Here is a 16,520-nt window from a genome sequence, read left to right on the forward strand (position 1 = left end):
TGGAGACAAGGAGAGCCTCCAGGGCGGATCAGGGAGCTCCGGGAGCCATGGCGGAGCCGGCAGTTCAGGTCCCCATGGCGGAGCAGGCAGTTCAGGTCGCCATGGCGGATCAGGAGACCATGGCGGATCCTCCGTGGCCTTGGTTGGCTCGGCCACAGGTATATGACCCCCCCCAAAATCTTGTTGGGGAAATCTAGGAATCCTGGGGGTCGCTCTGGAGGAGCGGGCTCTGGCGGGAGCTCTGGAGGAGCGGGCTCTGGCGGGCGCTCTGGAGACGAAAGAGGGCTGGACGGGACCAGCAGAGGCGAAGGAGATGAAGGAGAGCTGGACGGGAGCAGCAGAGGCGAAGGAGACAAGGGAGGCTCAGAGAAGCGTGTTAGAGCGGCTTCTGGGGTGAGGACGGGTGTCGAGAACCCCGGGGGCAGCGCCATGTCCATTATCGCCGCTTGACACGCTGGAGCCAACTCTGGAGCGAGCTCTGGGGCTGGAGCCGACACTGGAGCGAGCTCTGGGGCTGGAGCCGACACTGGAGCGAGCTCTGTTAACTGGGGATCTGGAGCCCTTCCTGGGCTTAACTGGGAATCGGGAGCCCTCCGTGGGCTATACTCGGGATCAGTAGCCCTCCCTGGGCTTAATGGGGAAACAGGAGCCTTTCCTGGGCTGAACTGGGGATCAAGGTAGCGCTTACGTGGTGCTGGCACTGGAGGGCGCTCTGGAGGAGGGCGCTCACAAAGCGCTTTTGAGGAGTTGGCACCGGAGCGAGTGCCACCTGAATGTCCGGCGGGCTTGACTTCCGAGCGGCCGGCCATCTTAACTGCTGAGAGCCCGGCACTCCTGGGCTGAAGACTCCGGCGGAGCTTCTGAGGACCACGGGGGATTTGGGGTTAGGCAGGCGGTAAGAGCCGTTGGAGTGGTATGTGGAGGTTCTCGGCGTGGGGTGAGCAGAACTCAAGGAAAACCTCCACATATCGCTCCAACCTCCGACCGCCTTGCCGCAAACCCCACAGCGCATCCTCAGCAGCAGTCATCGTCTTGGTCCGTTCTTCAGTTACGGTTGTGTCCCAGGAAGGCAGACGAAGGCAAAGGGGTAATTCTAATAAACAGATTTAATAAAGGTGAACATCAAAAACACAAGAGACACACCACGAAACTTCAAGTAGAACAGACAAAGGCTAAGGGGAGAACTGAGAGTATTTGAAGGGGAGCAAATGAAAGAACAATATACTATATAATAGTAACTGTATATACAGTAAACAGGTTAACAATTAGAAGAAAATATATATTTTAAAATAGGTTAACATTTAGAAAATAATATATTTATATGAATAGGTTAACATTTAGAAAGAACAAGAAATAGACATGAAAAACTGAGCTATTCTGCTTTAATGAGTGCAATAATTTGGGCTTGCTGGCTATATTAGAGTGTGTATGTCTATGAGAAAGGCGTAAACTCTGTGGGTTCCTTATGATGACGCAGATTTCTGTGAGTGTGTGCGTCAGAGACAGGACTGAGCAATCAGCAGGCGCACAGCACCGCTACACTACTGACACGAGCAAGATATGGCAATCCTCGGCAGAAACCGCCATTAATGCGTCCAAGCAGGCAGATGACAAATGTCCGGTACTGTACTATAGTATTTCAGAGCCAAGCTTACAGAAAGAGGAAATTTAATACTGTACATCAATAATCTAATCGACCAGTTACTGTAAGCCTGATACAATATGATACATTTATAAGCTGTAAGCTTGATACAATAGGATAAATCCCTACTGAATGTGCATTAGCAACCACTGGGGTTTCTAAGAAAAATCTGAGCAGTTCAGTACCACACGGCTGCATCATGAGAAACAAGCAGTGAAATACACTGTTAACAGTTGTACAGTCTTGTAAAGCCAAAAGCTGAAAAAAAAGCTGAAAAAAACAAAAACATCAAGGTATTTTAACTTTAAACCGTCATTTCTGGCCAAAATCTATAATAATGCTTCACTAGACATTAACTGATGGACTGATGGAGTGGTGTGTTTTACTTGTGTATTATTGTGATGTTTTTATCAGCTGTTTGGACTCTCATTCTGATAGCACCCATTCACTGCAGAGGATCCATTGGTGACCAAGTGATGCAATGCTACATTTCGCTAAATCTGATGAAGAAACAAACTCATCTACATCTTGGATGGCCTGTGCATGAGTACATTTTCAGCAAATTAAATTTTTGGGTGAACTATTCCTTTAAGAATCTCACCAAGGCGCAGATGTGGGAACGGCCTGGAATCTCATGATACAACGCCTATTGTGCTTCCTGTGAAGGGTTGGATGTACCAAGTGTTGCAATATGTTTCATCACAGAAGTAAGAAGTTAATATGGCATTGCTTTGAAATTTCATGAGTTATATCAAACCTTCAGTCAAGCAGGCAGTCTCATTCAGTCAGACATTTAATTAAACAGCATAAGGTCTGATCCACACTGTATCTTATTCTTGCCAAGAACCGCCTTTTAGACAGGAAGAGACGCCTGACTGACATAATGCGATCAAGTTGGTAAAACTGAAACAGGTTAAACAACAACAATAGATTAGCATATAAAATTACACTTAAATAATGCCAGGGTAGTTTCTACGGGGAAACAAAAACATAGAAAATAGTAAAAAGTGTGTATATAATCTGTGTTTAGACTTTCTGTCTGCCCAAAAGTGTTAAGTAACTATTAATATTAAGGAATTATTTCATGGATATCTAGTATACTTGCTACTAAGTTCCACAAAACTTCAAATACTTTTTAAAGATTTGATGCCACTAATTCTAGCAAACTCTGGCAAAAATCGATTCAGTATTGTGAGGAAATAGTATTGCAATATACTGCATTGATTTTTCTCCCAGCTTCTATAACATAAATGCACAAAACACAGAGAAGAGAAAGAACATAGATTTTGGTAAGCTAGCTAGCCAAACAAACATTACAATAATTATTCAAATAAAAATCAATATTCATGCCCCCCTGACCTGATATATTCCAATATCTGACAGACTGTCACAATAACAGAAGAGGATGACACAGTGTTAACTAGTGATGTTCGGTTCTTGAACGAATCGTTCTTTTGAGCCGGTTCTCAGGAAGTAACCGGTTGAGCCGGTTCACAAATCGAACTGAATCGAACTTTAGTTCCGGTTTGATGACGCAGGACGCACAGCCGAAGTAGCACGTCCAACTCAAAAAGAACCGAATGAGCCGGTTCAACCAACTGTCGAAGTTTGCCGAGGATTACCAAGGACTCAACAAGAACCGAATGAGCCGTGGCGAAATTTGCCGAGGATTACCGAAGATTCTGATGAGTTGAGTTGATGATACTGTGCAAGCCCGAGGCGCATACTGGAAATATGCTTATTATGACTTATGTTATTAATTTACATTTTATTAAAACCTGCAAAAACCTTTCTGTCGAGTGATGTAAATAAATTTTACAATAGTTTATTGTGCATGCATATTATATTTAAAGTTGCTTAAGTGAAATCAAGGAGTTTATAAGACTGGTTTATTCATTCTTTTTAGTGTAGACATGTAGAACATATCCGCGTTTGTGCATCAATGTGTGCTTTAGGTGTAAAACTTTTAGGAATCTTATCCAAGTTGTAGGCTTGTCAATATTGGGTGACCCTGGCAAACCAGGACGGAGCCAACAGAGCAGTAAGCCAGGGTGGAGCTGATGGGATCATGGATCCCCAGGGCGGTGCAGACGACCACCAGGATGGAGCTGGATAACACCACGGTGGTGTAGGTGGACCTGGCTGAGCAAGTGATCCCCACAGTAGAGCTGAAACATCCAAGGCAGTGCCGAAGACCACCACATCCGAGCAGGTGACTCAAACCTGAGAATGGTTGACTCACAACCATCAGGAGTACTTCCTGGCTTGAAATCACCTGGATGGGTGACAGGTTTGAGGATGCCTGGAGTGCAGGCCGGCCTGCCGACGTCTGGAGGGCCGGCTGGGTGATGGGCATCTGGAATGCCGAGACAGATTCATAGGCTGGTTTCAACAGACCTAATGAGACGGATAGACAAATAGAGTTCTAGAATGGCCTTCATAGCCGTGACAGGACTGGCAAGGGATTCAGGAACGGCCTCCTTGGCCAAATCAGGACAGATTAGGAACTCAGAGACAGCCTCCATAGCCGTGACAGGATAGGCAAGGGATTCGGGGACGGCCTCCTTGGCCGTAACAGGGCAAGCAGAGAGTTCAGGGACAGACTCCTTGGCCATAACAGGGCAGAGTGAGGGTTCACAGGTGACAATTGTGGTCAAAACAGGACAGGCTGGATGCTCAAAGATGACTTCAGTGATCGAGACAGGACAGGCAGGGAACTCACAGGTTGGCACCAATACAGTACTGGGCTCTGAGACTTGAGTGGACTCTGGTCCAGGTTCATGGATTGGAGCAAACTCTGGAACAGATTCATGGACAGGAGCAAGCTCGGGAGTGTACTCATGGACTGGAACGGGCTCAGGAACACACATTATCGCCATCACTGTAACTGGGAGAGCAATCAGTGGTAACAGGGTCTCTGAATTCACCAGACATGGAGCTATCTGGCTGGGTTCTGGCATGAAGGTCAAAACATCAGGAAATTCAGGTACTTCCCTCAAGTTAACAGGAAACTCTGAATCGGTGGCCCTGTTGGCTGAAGATTCTGACGATAGAACAGGTACTGTGCTGAGTGCTGGGACAGGAGCAGGCACTGGGTGGATCTCTGGGACGAGAGTGGGCACTGGGATCTGGCCAGGGGCTGGAGCCTGCACTGGGCTGTACAGAGTGGACTCTTGGTCTGGGGTAAATCTGGAGTTAACTCACAGGTACGAGCGGACTCTGATGCTGATTCAGGTGTTAGAGTGCACTCCGATGCATATTCTAGGGCCGGAACAGGCTTGATACAGAATTGTGAGACTGAGCGGACTCATTACTGAATTCTAGAACTGGACTGAACTCGGACTGGATTGAATTCAGGGACTGGAGCCTTCTCTGTACTGTGCTCAGGGGCTGGAGCCATCACTAGACTATGGTCAGGAGCTGGAGCCAACCCTGGGATGTGGTCGGGGGCTGAAACAGACACTGGGCTGTGGTCAGGAGCTGAAACGGGTTTGTGACTGGACTCGGGCTGGAGTGGATTCAATGGCTAATGCCGACTCTAGAGCAGGTTTCAGTGGGAAAGACTCGGATATCACAGGAAGAATGAGTGGCCTTTCGGGACTAGCTCGGCTGAGTGAAAGGGCATTGAGGATATATTGCTCTAAAGTGCACCTATTCACACCCCATGGCATTTTAGAATATCAGTACAGCATCCTCTGAATATACTGTTTAAGCTTGTTGCAAAAATTCCCCAGCGTATTCCTCAATGGGACGGCCATCCTGAGTTAAGGAGAACAACAAATCTATTGGGGCGGAGAAGTAGGCTCATGGTTGTTGTGTTCGTTTTGTATGAAGTTCAATGAAAGTCTTGAGCTGAAATAGTAACAGTTATTTTGTTTTTGCAGATACTGGTTAGCGTGGCAGACAAGCAGGATGACGACTGGAACCGTATAGGCTGAAAGTAGGAAAGTGTCCAGGGTGAGTAGTCGGGTAAGTCCTTCTTGTCCTAGGCATAGACAAGACCAGACAATAGCCGGGTTTCCATCCAAAGTTGCGAATTTAACAAAACTGGAATATCGCATAAAACATTTGCGCACAATCATCGTTTCCATCCAACAAGTCAAAGAGAACTAAATTGTCACTTCCAGATAAACTTGCACTATAAATCACTAAGAAAAGTAGGAGAATATAATAATTTTCATATATAATATATTGCTTGCGCCTCAGAGCGAGCAGACGAAACACAATGAATGCTGTCATTGCTTTCGGAGGTGGATGCTGCTGTTTGGGAACGCAGTCATGCAAGACATTTCTGGGAGGCAATTATACAGAAATACTTTGACAGACTTTGTGAATGTATGAATGAATGTAGATTGTGATCATGACAGACAAAAAGTTGAAAGCCTTTTTACAGATAGGAATGTGCTTAATCTGGTCTCTCTGAGCCAGTCGATTAGATTTTGACTTGGCACATTTTTATTGATTTAACTGTATAATTTTATATTAACATTTATATACATATATAACATTGTATAAAATTAAATATATATATATATATATATATATATATACACATACATACATATATACAACACATTAAATGTAATTATAATATGTGATATGTATATGTAATTTGACTGAATTAAAATAAGCACATTCAAGCAAGTGTAACTGACGTAAGCTAAAGGTAAGGTAACGGTGATTGTAGAGGGAATGCTAAGGTTACAAATGATGAAGAGGGAAAAGAAAAAGATCACATGAAGTAGATATAAGACACATAGAGTAAATGCAGATCAAGAGAATCAAATTTTCCTTGATCTTGAGCAAAGACTCAAGATCCCTTTATAATGACTGGAGCTGTCAATCACTTTCACTGTCACAGAAACTCCTATTATAATCAATGAAACTGTCTACACTGCTCAATTAATCTCTTATTTACTTTGAGTTTGCACTGTGTTAGTTATGATGAAAGCATTCGTGAGTGCAGAAATCGAGTTGCAATGGCGAGATCATTGCATTTGTAACTGATTGGCTTCAATGCTCAGCACTGCAAACTGTTACGCAAAGGGAGTGAATCTAAATTTTCACAATTAGTTCATCTTGGCAGCTGTAAAAGGGAAAACATAGCAAAAGTTTCCATATGTAAATTTCATATCTAAAGATGTTCGCCAATCATAGCAGTGGGCATCTATATTGAAGTTTTAAAGGAGACAACCCTTTAAACCAAGCGTTTAAATCAGAGGCCTAATATTAGGGTAGATTATGACAGTTTATGATGTAAAAAACTTACTAACATTATAAGTGCACCTCAAAAAACATTATAAAATAAAACAAAATGCAGTTCATAACCCTATTTCATCAAAACACACACAAAAAAAAGACTGAAAAACTGCAGGTGCTCATTAACCTTTATGATTACTCTCTCTCCTTTTGTTATCAATTCGTCAACAAGAGAAGTGAGTGGGTGAGAAATAGTGTGAAGTAATAAAACAAAGAAGAAAGAATGAAGGTAGTTGTTAGAGACAAAGAAGCACATTTAAAAAAAAAAAAATAGTAAAAAATGTCTAGGTGGTTTAACATAAATTGTTAAAAAGAAAAAAGTCTCAGTAGAAGACTGAAATCTTTTATTATTATTTTAAAACAAGCAGTGCAGCAATATTTGGACAGGAAAAAAAAGTGACCAAATCAAAGTCAGTGTAGTCAACCCTACATGCAGGAAGCCATTTTATTGTCAAGTAACCAATTCTTATAGTATATATTTTAAATAATTACATGTTGACCATATGAAAGGTACATTTTGTTCATGTCAAATGAGGTAACTAAAAACTATAAAAGAATTAATATTCATGACTCAAAAAATATTGGTACAGTAGTTGTATATAAAGACAAAATTTACTATTTTTTAAATATTTATTTCTTTTTGTAAAAAGTTGTGAACGTGTGATTCACACATATTTGAATTGTTTTAGTGCCAATATTTTAAGTTTTTTTAGTTATTTTATTATAATTTTTGTACAAAACCGTATAAACATAACCAAAAATAATATATAAATTAAATGTAAAATATTAAAATGATTTCTTTATCATCTTGGACAACTTTATTTACCCTTGACTGTCATAATTCATTTGCATAAACTATCATCTAAAATCTTTATTTTTAGGAGAAAAAGTTACTTGTGAACTACTGGTTCACTGTCTGTTTTATTCTGTCTTTACAGCTTTTAAAACCCTGTGGCATAATGATTAATGTTGATCATCAATAAAACGAGAGCCAAAAAAGACGTAAAAACAAATAATAAAAACAACAACAAAAAAAGTAATAAAGTCTTAAACAGTCTGGTGACACACCTCTGACTGCTCAAACATTCACTACCAGTCAAAAGTTTTTGAAGAGTAAGATAATTTTAAAGAATTCTCTTCTGCTATTAAATATTATTATTAATAATAATAATAATAAATGTTTTTTGAGCAGCAAATCAGCAAAGTAGAATGATTTCGTAAGATCATGTGACACTGAAGACTGGAGTAATGATGCTGAAAATTCAGCTTTGATCACAGAAATAAATTACATTTAAAATATATTCAAATAGAAAGCACTTATTTTAAATATTAAAAAATATTTAATATTTTTTCAAAATTTTTTCATAAAATATCACTGCTTTTGCTGTATTTTGGTCAAATAAATGCAGGCTTGGTGAGCCGAAGAGATTTCTTTAAAAAACATTAAAAATCTTACTGTTCAAAAACTTTTGACAGGTAGTGTACATATACACTTTCAGTGGGGTGGTACAGTACCTTTTCAAAAGGTACACTTTTGTCCCTTACTTACCCCTAAATGTGTATAATAGTATATATTAGTACATATACCTTAATAGTTCAAATTAGTACCTTTTAAAAGGGTACTACTACCGCCACAGTAACAGCCTTTGTACCTTTTTTTCTGAGAGTGTACTTAAGGAATAGCATACAGTCTGAGGGTCATTATTGCAAAATAAACCCTGACAGTGCGATCAGTATCTTGTATCACCCTGAAGGGTGTACGTAACACGGCTACTTCCAAATAAATTAATGAATACATATACATGACATACATAAATATTTAAGTTGAAATCAGCTTGTAGTTTAGCTGAAAGCTACATCGCACACATACAGACACTGACGAAACAGATCAAAGACACAGACCTTTCTCCTCAATGTATGTTCTGTCTTTTGTTTTAATTTTTCTAAATTCAGTTTTTAATGGTTTAATTGCATTTTAATAATCAAAAAGGATGTGTAATCAATTGAGTTCATGAAAATTTAACCATTTGTTAAAATTGACAATAATAGGGCTCTATGAAATGTTTATTTTTCAGAAATTCAGCATTGTTTTTTAATTTTTCTGAATTCCATGTTTAATGGCTTAATTAAATTTTATAATAATGAAGAATGTCAAATTAATACAAAAAAAATGTATTAATTTATTACAATTTTAACAACATGGCATTATGAAATATTTTATTTTATTTTTTATTTCACAGAAATTCTGTGTTGTCTGTTTAAATGGTCTTTTATGATTTAATACTTGATTTAAAATTTTACTATTAAAAACTGTGTTAATAAAATCAAGTTTTATGAGTTCATTTGATTAAGTTGTTCATTATTCATTTTAAAAAGTAATCTGAACAATTCCTTTAATTTTTTTGGCAACCGAGAATTACTGTTTAAATTAAAACATGGATGAAAAATTGTGTAATATTCCTTACAAAATTTGTTTCAATAAACTATTATTATTGTTGTTGTTGTTATTACTACTAAAGTACATTCTACTCTACAATAGTAATATATTTCTGTTATAATTTCTGCATAACAGAGATTTACATTTTAAATCAGAACAAATCCGTGAAAAATGTGTGATATTCCCTAAAAATTTTTTAATAATCTGTATTAATGTTGTTATACTTTGAGAAGTACATTCTACTGTATAATAGTAATATATTTTTGTCAAAATGTCTTTAAGTTCAGCCTACCTTTTATTTTGGCAGGTTATAGTGAAGACTAGAGCTGGGTATCGATCAAATATTTTCAATACCAAATTATACTTTTCTCGTTACCAATTTTATTAAATCCATTTCAACAAGATTACATTACACACTACCTCAAAAAACATACATTACACATTACCTCATAAAACTATTGTTTCCAGTTTGTTGAGGCTTTTACAGACTCATCTCATGAGCCACTGGCACAAAGGAACAAAATGTAACCAACGCAATAAATCATTGCAAATAGTTTTAATAAAGTTCAAATAGTTTTCAGTGCAAAATGAACAGTTTTAAGTCAGTATGTGAGGCTCACTTTAAATCACTCAACAGTTCTTATTCAAAAAAAAAATAATAGCATGTCTGTTTTTTCGGGAGACAGACAAGCCCTCTCTTCACTGATGATGTCCTGAGGACAATATATGATTTGTATGTGATTTTCATGAGATTCTGCCTATTTTTATAGCAATACAGGGTGTGTACGGTACATGAGAAATGCCAAGCAGGTGTAGCGATTAGCTTGATATAAAAGGCTACAAATATGTTATTATGCAATGTCTGCAACATTTAATGACCAAAACCCACATTAGACCACAATCAGAAGTTATTACAAACACTTGATGGTGGTTTAAATTGAGTTTTGGGTAAAAGCATAGTATAAATTTGATAAATTGTCTTAAGTAGCATGATGCTACAGTGTGAGTGAATGGTCACGTAACATGCGTTTTCCTTGACGCCTCGCCAGAGCCAATCACTGATTTAGGCACATAAAGCATGCTGCATGCTTATTAGCTCACTGACTTTGATGAGTTTAACCCCTTAGGTATCAATATTTGGTAGCGAACGACAAGATATTTTTGGATACTCGATAGTATCAAGGCAATTCGGTCAGTGCCTAAAAAGAATTGAACTCAATACCCAGCCCTAGTTAAGACTAATTAAGTACATTTTTGTGTCTATCTGACAATAGTTTATTTAAATGAAAAGTGAACAGCTGGTGAAGTGACTCTCACTGACTCTCTGACAGACTCTTAAAACATCACGAGCATCACGCATGCTTTAGTATGTGCAGTAGACCAAACTGTGCCGCTCATTCACACAGAACATGCAGACTTCATATTTCAATAGCAGGCCTTTTGCGGTTTGTTCACAGACACTCATCCTTATCGCCATTTGATGAAGTGTACAGCACTACTTTTGATTCATTCATCCTAAATTTGCCAAATTCCATGACATTCTGATTTATACAGTCAAATCAACATTTATGACTGGATTCCACGATTCCTGCATTGTGAAACTCATAGGGCCCTACATGCATGTTCTGCTATTTAACAGAGAAACATTGCACACGCTTTCACTATTACTCCATTCTAGTGGCAAAAGGCTTCAGACAGCAATGTAACATTTGAAACGTGTGTTTGATCTCTGGAACCAGTGGTTAATGAAGTCACTTCCGACTAAATCAACTCCAGTGGGAGTAACGTATTCAAGAAGCCGTGTGATGAAGCTACTGAGCTTTTGGCTAATTGCACAGGGAGCTTTGAGACGCAGCACAGTAAATATGACAGCAGAAAAGGATTGTTCTGTTCTTTCTGCCTCTTTTCACTTGATTCATGTCTCAGTCTCAAGTAGACAGACTCTTTAGGATCGCTATAGAGTCTGGCTCACTTTGCTGCTTATTCTGCCCAAGAACTAAACAAGAACTTCCCATCTAGATGGGAAGAAACCGTCTAATTAACCTCAGTTGGTTTGCTTCTACATGCTGTTTAAGGGCAGTTAAAGGATCAAAGACATTTCAGTGACAGTTCACCCAAAAACGAAACTTCTGCTATTTACTCATTTACTCACCTTCAACTTGTTCCAAACCTGTTTTTTCTTTCTTCTGTTGAACACAAAAGAAAATATTCTGAAGAATGTTGGTAAGCAAACAGTTGATGGTACCCAATGATTTCCATAGTATAGAAAAAATATATATACTATGGAAGTCGATGGCTACCGTCAACTGTTTGGTTACCAGGATTCTTCAAAATATCTTCCTTTGTGTTCAACAGAAGAAAGAAACTCATAGAGGTTTGGAACATGATGTCACGTAATGCAACCAGTGTGCAGAAAAGTCATGTCGGAATTACCATAAAATGTAAAAAGCCTCAACTACCCAGAAGTCCTCGCAGAATTCCTAATTATAATTTGTAAACTTGGAATCTTCTGAAAGCTCCGAATTGTACCACCTGATCACTGCAATGTTACATGCAAACACTCAAAATAGCAGCGGCTTTAGCAGTAAGATGTAGTTATCTCATAATATTTCTGTTAAATAATTCTAATAATTGACTATTATATTAATGTATTAACAATGCAAGGTCTGAAAATAAACTAAACACATAATACAGTTCAATGTTGCTAACACAGAGTTAGATAATTAATGTGTAATGTCCTGCTAAATAAACTTGAAATTATTCAATTTTAAAGGGGTCATATGATGCTGCTAAAAAGAACATTATTTTGTGTATTTGGTGTAATGAATAATGAATATGCGGGCACCAAGAGCTTGTAACACTCCAAAGGGAAAGGAACAATTTAAATCGCATCATATGACCCCTTTAAGTTGTAATTATGAAAGTTATTTGCATAACGACTGTGACTTTTTTGTATTGTGGTTTTGTTTATTGATTACTCAAATTACACAGATTCATTTCAATATTAATAATGTTATAAAAAAAATATATATAATTACATGGATTCATTTCAACGGTAATAGTGTTGCCATTGAAACACACAATTTTGAGTCCAAGGAGACTATTTGCAAAACATGCTTTTGAATATATTTTTGAAAATAACGATTAAGGTTTGTACACTGACATACATTTCACGTGTAAGGAAAATATGTTATTATTGACTTGACAGTTAAACCACATGACATTTTTACAGTTTTTAAATTTAAACTTTAGTTAAAAACAACAAAACAACTCGATATAAAACGAGCATGAAAACAGAAATATTTCAATTTTTCTAAGATATTTTTTTCCTTTTCCTTATTTTTAACACTCTTATTTGTCATTGATCCTATCTAAAATGGTTCAAGCTGCAATAATATATATATATATTTAGGATTAAATCGGATCCTTAGCACCATCAGATCATTCGTCATCATCTGGACATTTGTTGATCTTTACTAGTGCTGTGTTCAAAATATCGATACGACGATGTATCGTCACAGAGATTTGACGATACGAGTATCGATACAGCTGGCCCTGTATCGATATTGTGGCACGTGTGCAGCAGTGGACCACGCTTAATTTGTTTAAAATTTTACAACGTTTAAAATTGAGTAGAAAAGTGCGAGTTTTCTAAAAAAGAATGAATAGAGCATATATAGGCTACAACCAGGTTTAATCTGGCCGCAGAGGAACACAACTGGGTTGCCTGATATAAAGAGACGTAATCCCCAAAACAGAGATTTACACTTGCGCAATACGGAAATATCTGCTAAGTGTGCTACTTAGTGATACGTATCGTATCGTGACTTTGCTAGTGATACACAGCCCTAATCTTTACTTGATAAATACTGCTTATTTCATATATAAAACAATACATAAATACTGCTTATTTCACACATAAAACAAACCATAACATGCAGTTCTGTTCACGTTTGCTTCCTACTTAGTGTCTGAAACCAACCTCTGAATGTCCTTCAAAGATTTGAAGCCACTACCCTGGCAAATCCAGTTAATGATTTCGCTCACCAGTTTAAACAGGGTTTTGTTTTAATAAAAACCTGTGTGCCCACATTGCTGTCAGCCAATCTGACTGGAGATTATGATTCTTTTAAGTGTTGCGTGTAATATGCATTAGACGGTCAGCAAATGGCCTGTGGATGTCTGAGTCTGAGACTGCATGTCTCACGCGGTGCCTGCTGCAGATTTGTCAGTTATATTAGAAGCATATGGAAACTCATATATTGGCAGAACATATGAGAAATGAGTTCCAGCACTGAGGCCTGATGGATAATCGAGCCTTTAGGCTGTTCGTTCTCTTATATGCTTCTGTATTACCAGCCCGGGGCCATGGCATTCGATACTAGCGTCCAAAGAGGAAGCTGATAAATAATTTCTAATTCCTCTACAAATCATTATTCAAATATAACGTACAAAGACAATGTATGCAAACAAGTATGCAGTCATGTTTAGGTCATATTTTAGTGCAGGGACGTGCAGAGAGTTCCTCATGGGCAAGGGCTCAAATGTAAAATAGAAATGTGACCCTGGAGCACAAAAGCTGACTTAAAGGGTTAGTTCACCCAAACATTTAAATTAGCCCATAAATTACTCACCCTGAAGTCATCCTAGGTGTATATGACTTTCTTCTTTCAGATTTCAAATAGCTGTATCTCAGCCAAATATTGTCCGATCCTAACAAACCATACATCAATGTAAAGCATATTTATTCAACTTTCAGATGATGTATAAATCTTATGACTGGTTTTGCGGTCCAGGGTCACAAATATATATACAGTGGGTACGGAAAGTATTCAGACCCCCTTTTTTGCAAGAAGTCACTTATGGTCATCAAGCCTGCATTTATTTGATCAAAAGGTTAATATACTTTTAAAAGTATATTTTATTCCTGTGATCAAAGCTGAATTTTCAACATCATTACATGATCCTTCAGAAATCATTCTAATATGCTGATTTATTATCAGTGTTGGAAACTGTTGTGCTGTAATAAATCAGCATATTAGAATGATTTCTGAAGGATCATGTAATGATGTTGAAAATTCAGCTTTGCATCACAGAAATATATGATATCTTATATTAAAATTTAAAAAAACATTATTTTAAATTGTAATAATATTTCACAATATTACAATTTTTTCTGTATTTTTGATCAAATAAATGCAGCATAAGATGAGCATAAGAGACATTCATAATGCTGCATAATTATCAAAAATGGTAATATAATAAAGCAGAGTTTTGGTGCTGCACGGTTTTGTGCAGTGCTTTGTAGTCAGTTGAAAAAAAAAAAGTTAAAAAAAATTGCTTGGTTTATTTTTTCCTTCTGTCGACCCATAGGCACTCACTGAAAGAATCATATATGGCTCGAGAGCCTATTCCGAACAGACTATGGAATATCAGTCGCTCAAGCAAAACACACGCAACCCATAGCAACACATCATGGCAACGCCTCAGACTGACAGATATGTAAAAATACACATTGTCATGTTAATTATAATTCAAATGCATTTTGTTTTATTGACCACAGTATTATCATTGCTATTTGTCTGAGAGGGGCACTTTTGAGGGGCTCGAGCACCCAAAGCCTCCCCGCTCCCTGTGTCTTAGTGGACAAACATGAAAGTTGAGACTGACCACTGCTGTTTCGGCTCTTCCTGTTGTTTTTGCCCCCCGTCAGCAGCATCTTCAAGCTGTTTTTAAACATGCTGGCAGCAGGCAGAGGAGGCTACTCAGACACCTGTAGAGGAGGAGAGAAAGGATGCGTTTAGCAATGCAAACATTAGGAACTGATTTTTAAATCAAATAGTCAATACTTTATGAGTCAATGGATGTGACATATGATGCTGATACAGTATTAATTAAGCCTGACATATGAAATAATAAAAGAATGTGCATATGTGTTTTGTTGGGTATCATATTTGATATATAAGGCTTTTAAGGCTCATATGATATAGTGAGAATATGGAGCTCATACTTGAGGCGGAAAAAATAACACCTGTTTTATTTCTATGGCCCAAACTGAGCAAAAATTGCAATTTTGTGTAGATGCTGATATGGTCAAAAAGTAATAAGAAATTCTGACAGCTTGTAATGTAAATCAATGAGATCTTTATAACAGACTATGTACATAAAATGCATATTAATCAGTAGATATTCATAAGATTTACCAATGTAAAAAAGTAAATAATATAAATCAGTTGTTACTCTATATCTCCCAATATATCAACTACAAGCCTTCAGTTGTCGAGGCTTTAGAATTTTGACTTTATAGGGTTAAAGGGGTCATATGATGCTGCTAAAAAGAACATTATTTTGTGTATTTGATGTAATGAAATGTGTTTATGCGGTTTAAAGTTAAAAAAACACATTATTTTCCACATGCTGAGGCCGGGCTAGAGTGAGCTGAGGCGGCGAGGTCAAGAACGGCGTGCCCGGCGGATCCGACGAATGAGCGGCAACCACATGTGACGGACCCCAGGCTGGATTCCGCTTCGTCCACGGTGAAAGTTGATGTATTCCCTCAGCGACCAGCACAGATCAGCTCTAGGCATGACGAAGCGGATATCGTCCTCTTTTGGAAGACCAAACAAAGTAGTTTCGCTTTCACAACGAAGCACACAGCGTCAACAAAACTACAGTGAGACTAAAAGTTACACCTTCTTTCTTTGCGTGAACATTTGGGCGGCGTTATGCAAATCTTCCCACATAGTGAGGTAGACATGTGGGGGCGTGTTAGAACGAGCCGTTTTAGGTAGGTGTGGCTGACTCTGAACTTTTATAAAGAATATCTCTTTGGATTTGAGACTTTAGTCTTTGCAACTTTACAGATCTTCTTTATGCACCAAGAGCTTGTAACACTCCAAAGAGAAAGGAAAAATTGAAATCGCATCATATGACCCCCTTTAAAAGTCATTGGATGTTTATATTCTAACAAAGGCACAATTCAAATCATTGTTGACAAATTGCACTAAACATGCTTTGAAAAAAGACACCGCTTAACTTCACGCATCCACACACAACCAGAGGCACGACAAAGGCTTTAGAGAGGATGTGAATTACCAAAAGCCATTATGTGTCATGCACTAAACTGGCTTATTGCTTTCCCCCATGTAATCAAATTCAGAAACAGGCAAAAGAGTGTGTAGA

General features: G+C 38.1%; 1 protein-coding gene across 1 annotated transcript in view; it reads right to left on the bottom strand.

The window, feature by feature from the left end:
• The window catches only part of LOC107693618 (protein TANC2-like), a 94,952-nt gene that overhangs the window by 72,930 nt on the left and 5,502 nt on the right, over positions 1 to 16,520 (bottom strand). Inside the window, exon 3 of the mRNA XM_016493067.1 lies at positions 15,009 to 15,111. Within this exon, the coding sequence (XP_016348553.1) occupies positions 15,009 to 15,078 (70 nt within the window). The 5' untranslated portion in view covers positions 15,079 to 15,111. The remainder of the gene's footprint in view (positions 1 to 15,008; positions 15,112 to 16,520) is intronic.

The sequence above is a fragment of the Sinocyclocheilus anshuiensis genome, unplaced genomic scaffold (genome assembly GCF_001515605.1).
Source record: "Sinocyclocheilus anshuiensis isolate Anshui unplaced genomic scaffold, SAMN03320099.WGS_v1.1 scaffold546, whole genome shotgun sequence".
NCBI classification, from domain to species: domain Eukaryota; kingdom Metazoa; phylum Chordata; class Actinopteri; order Cypriniformes; family Cyprinidae; genus Sinocyclocheilus; species Sinocyclocheilus anshuiensis.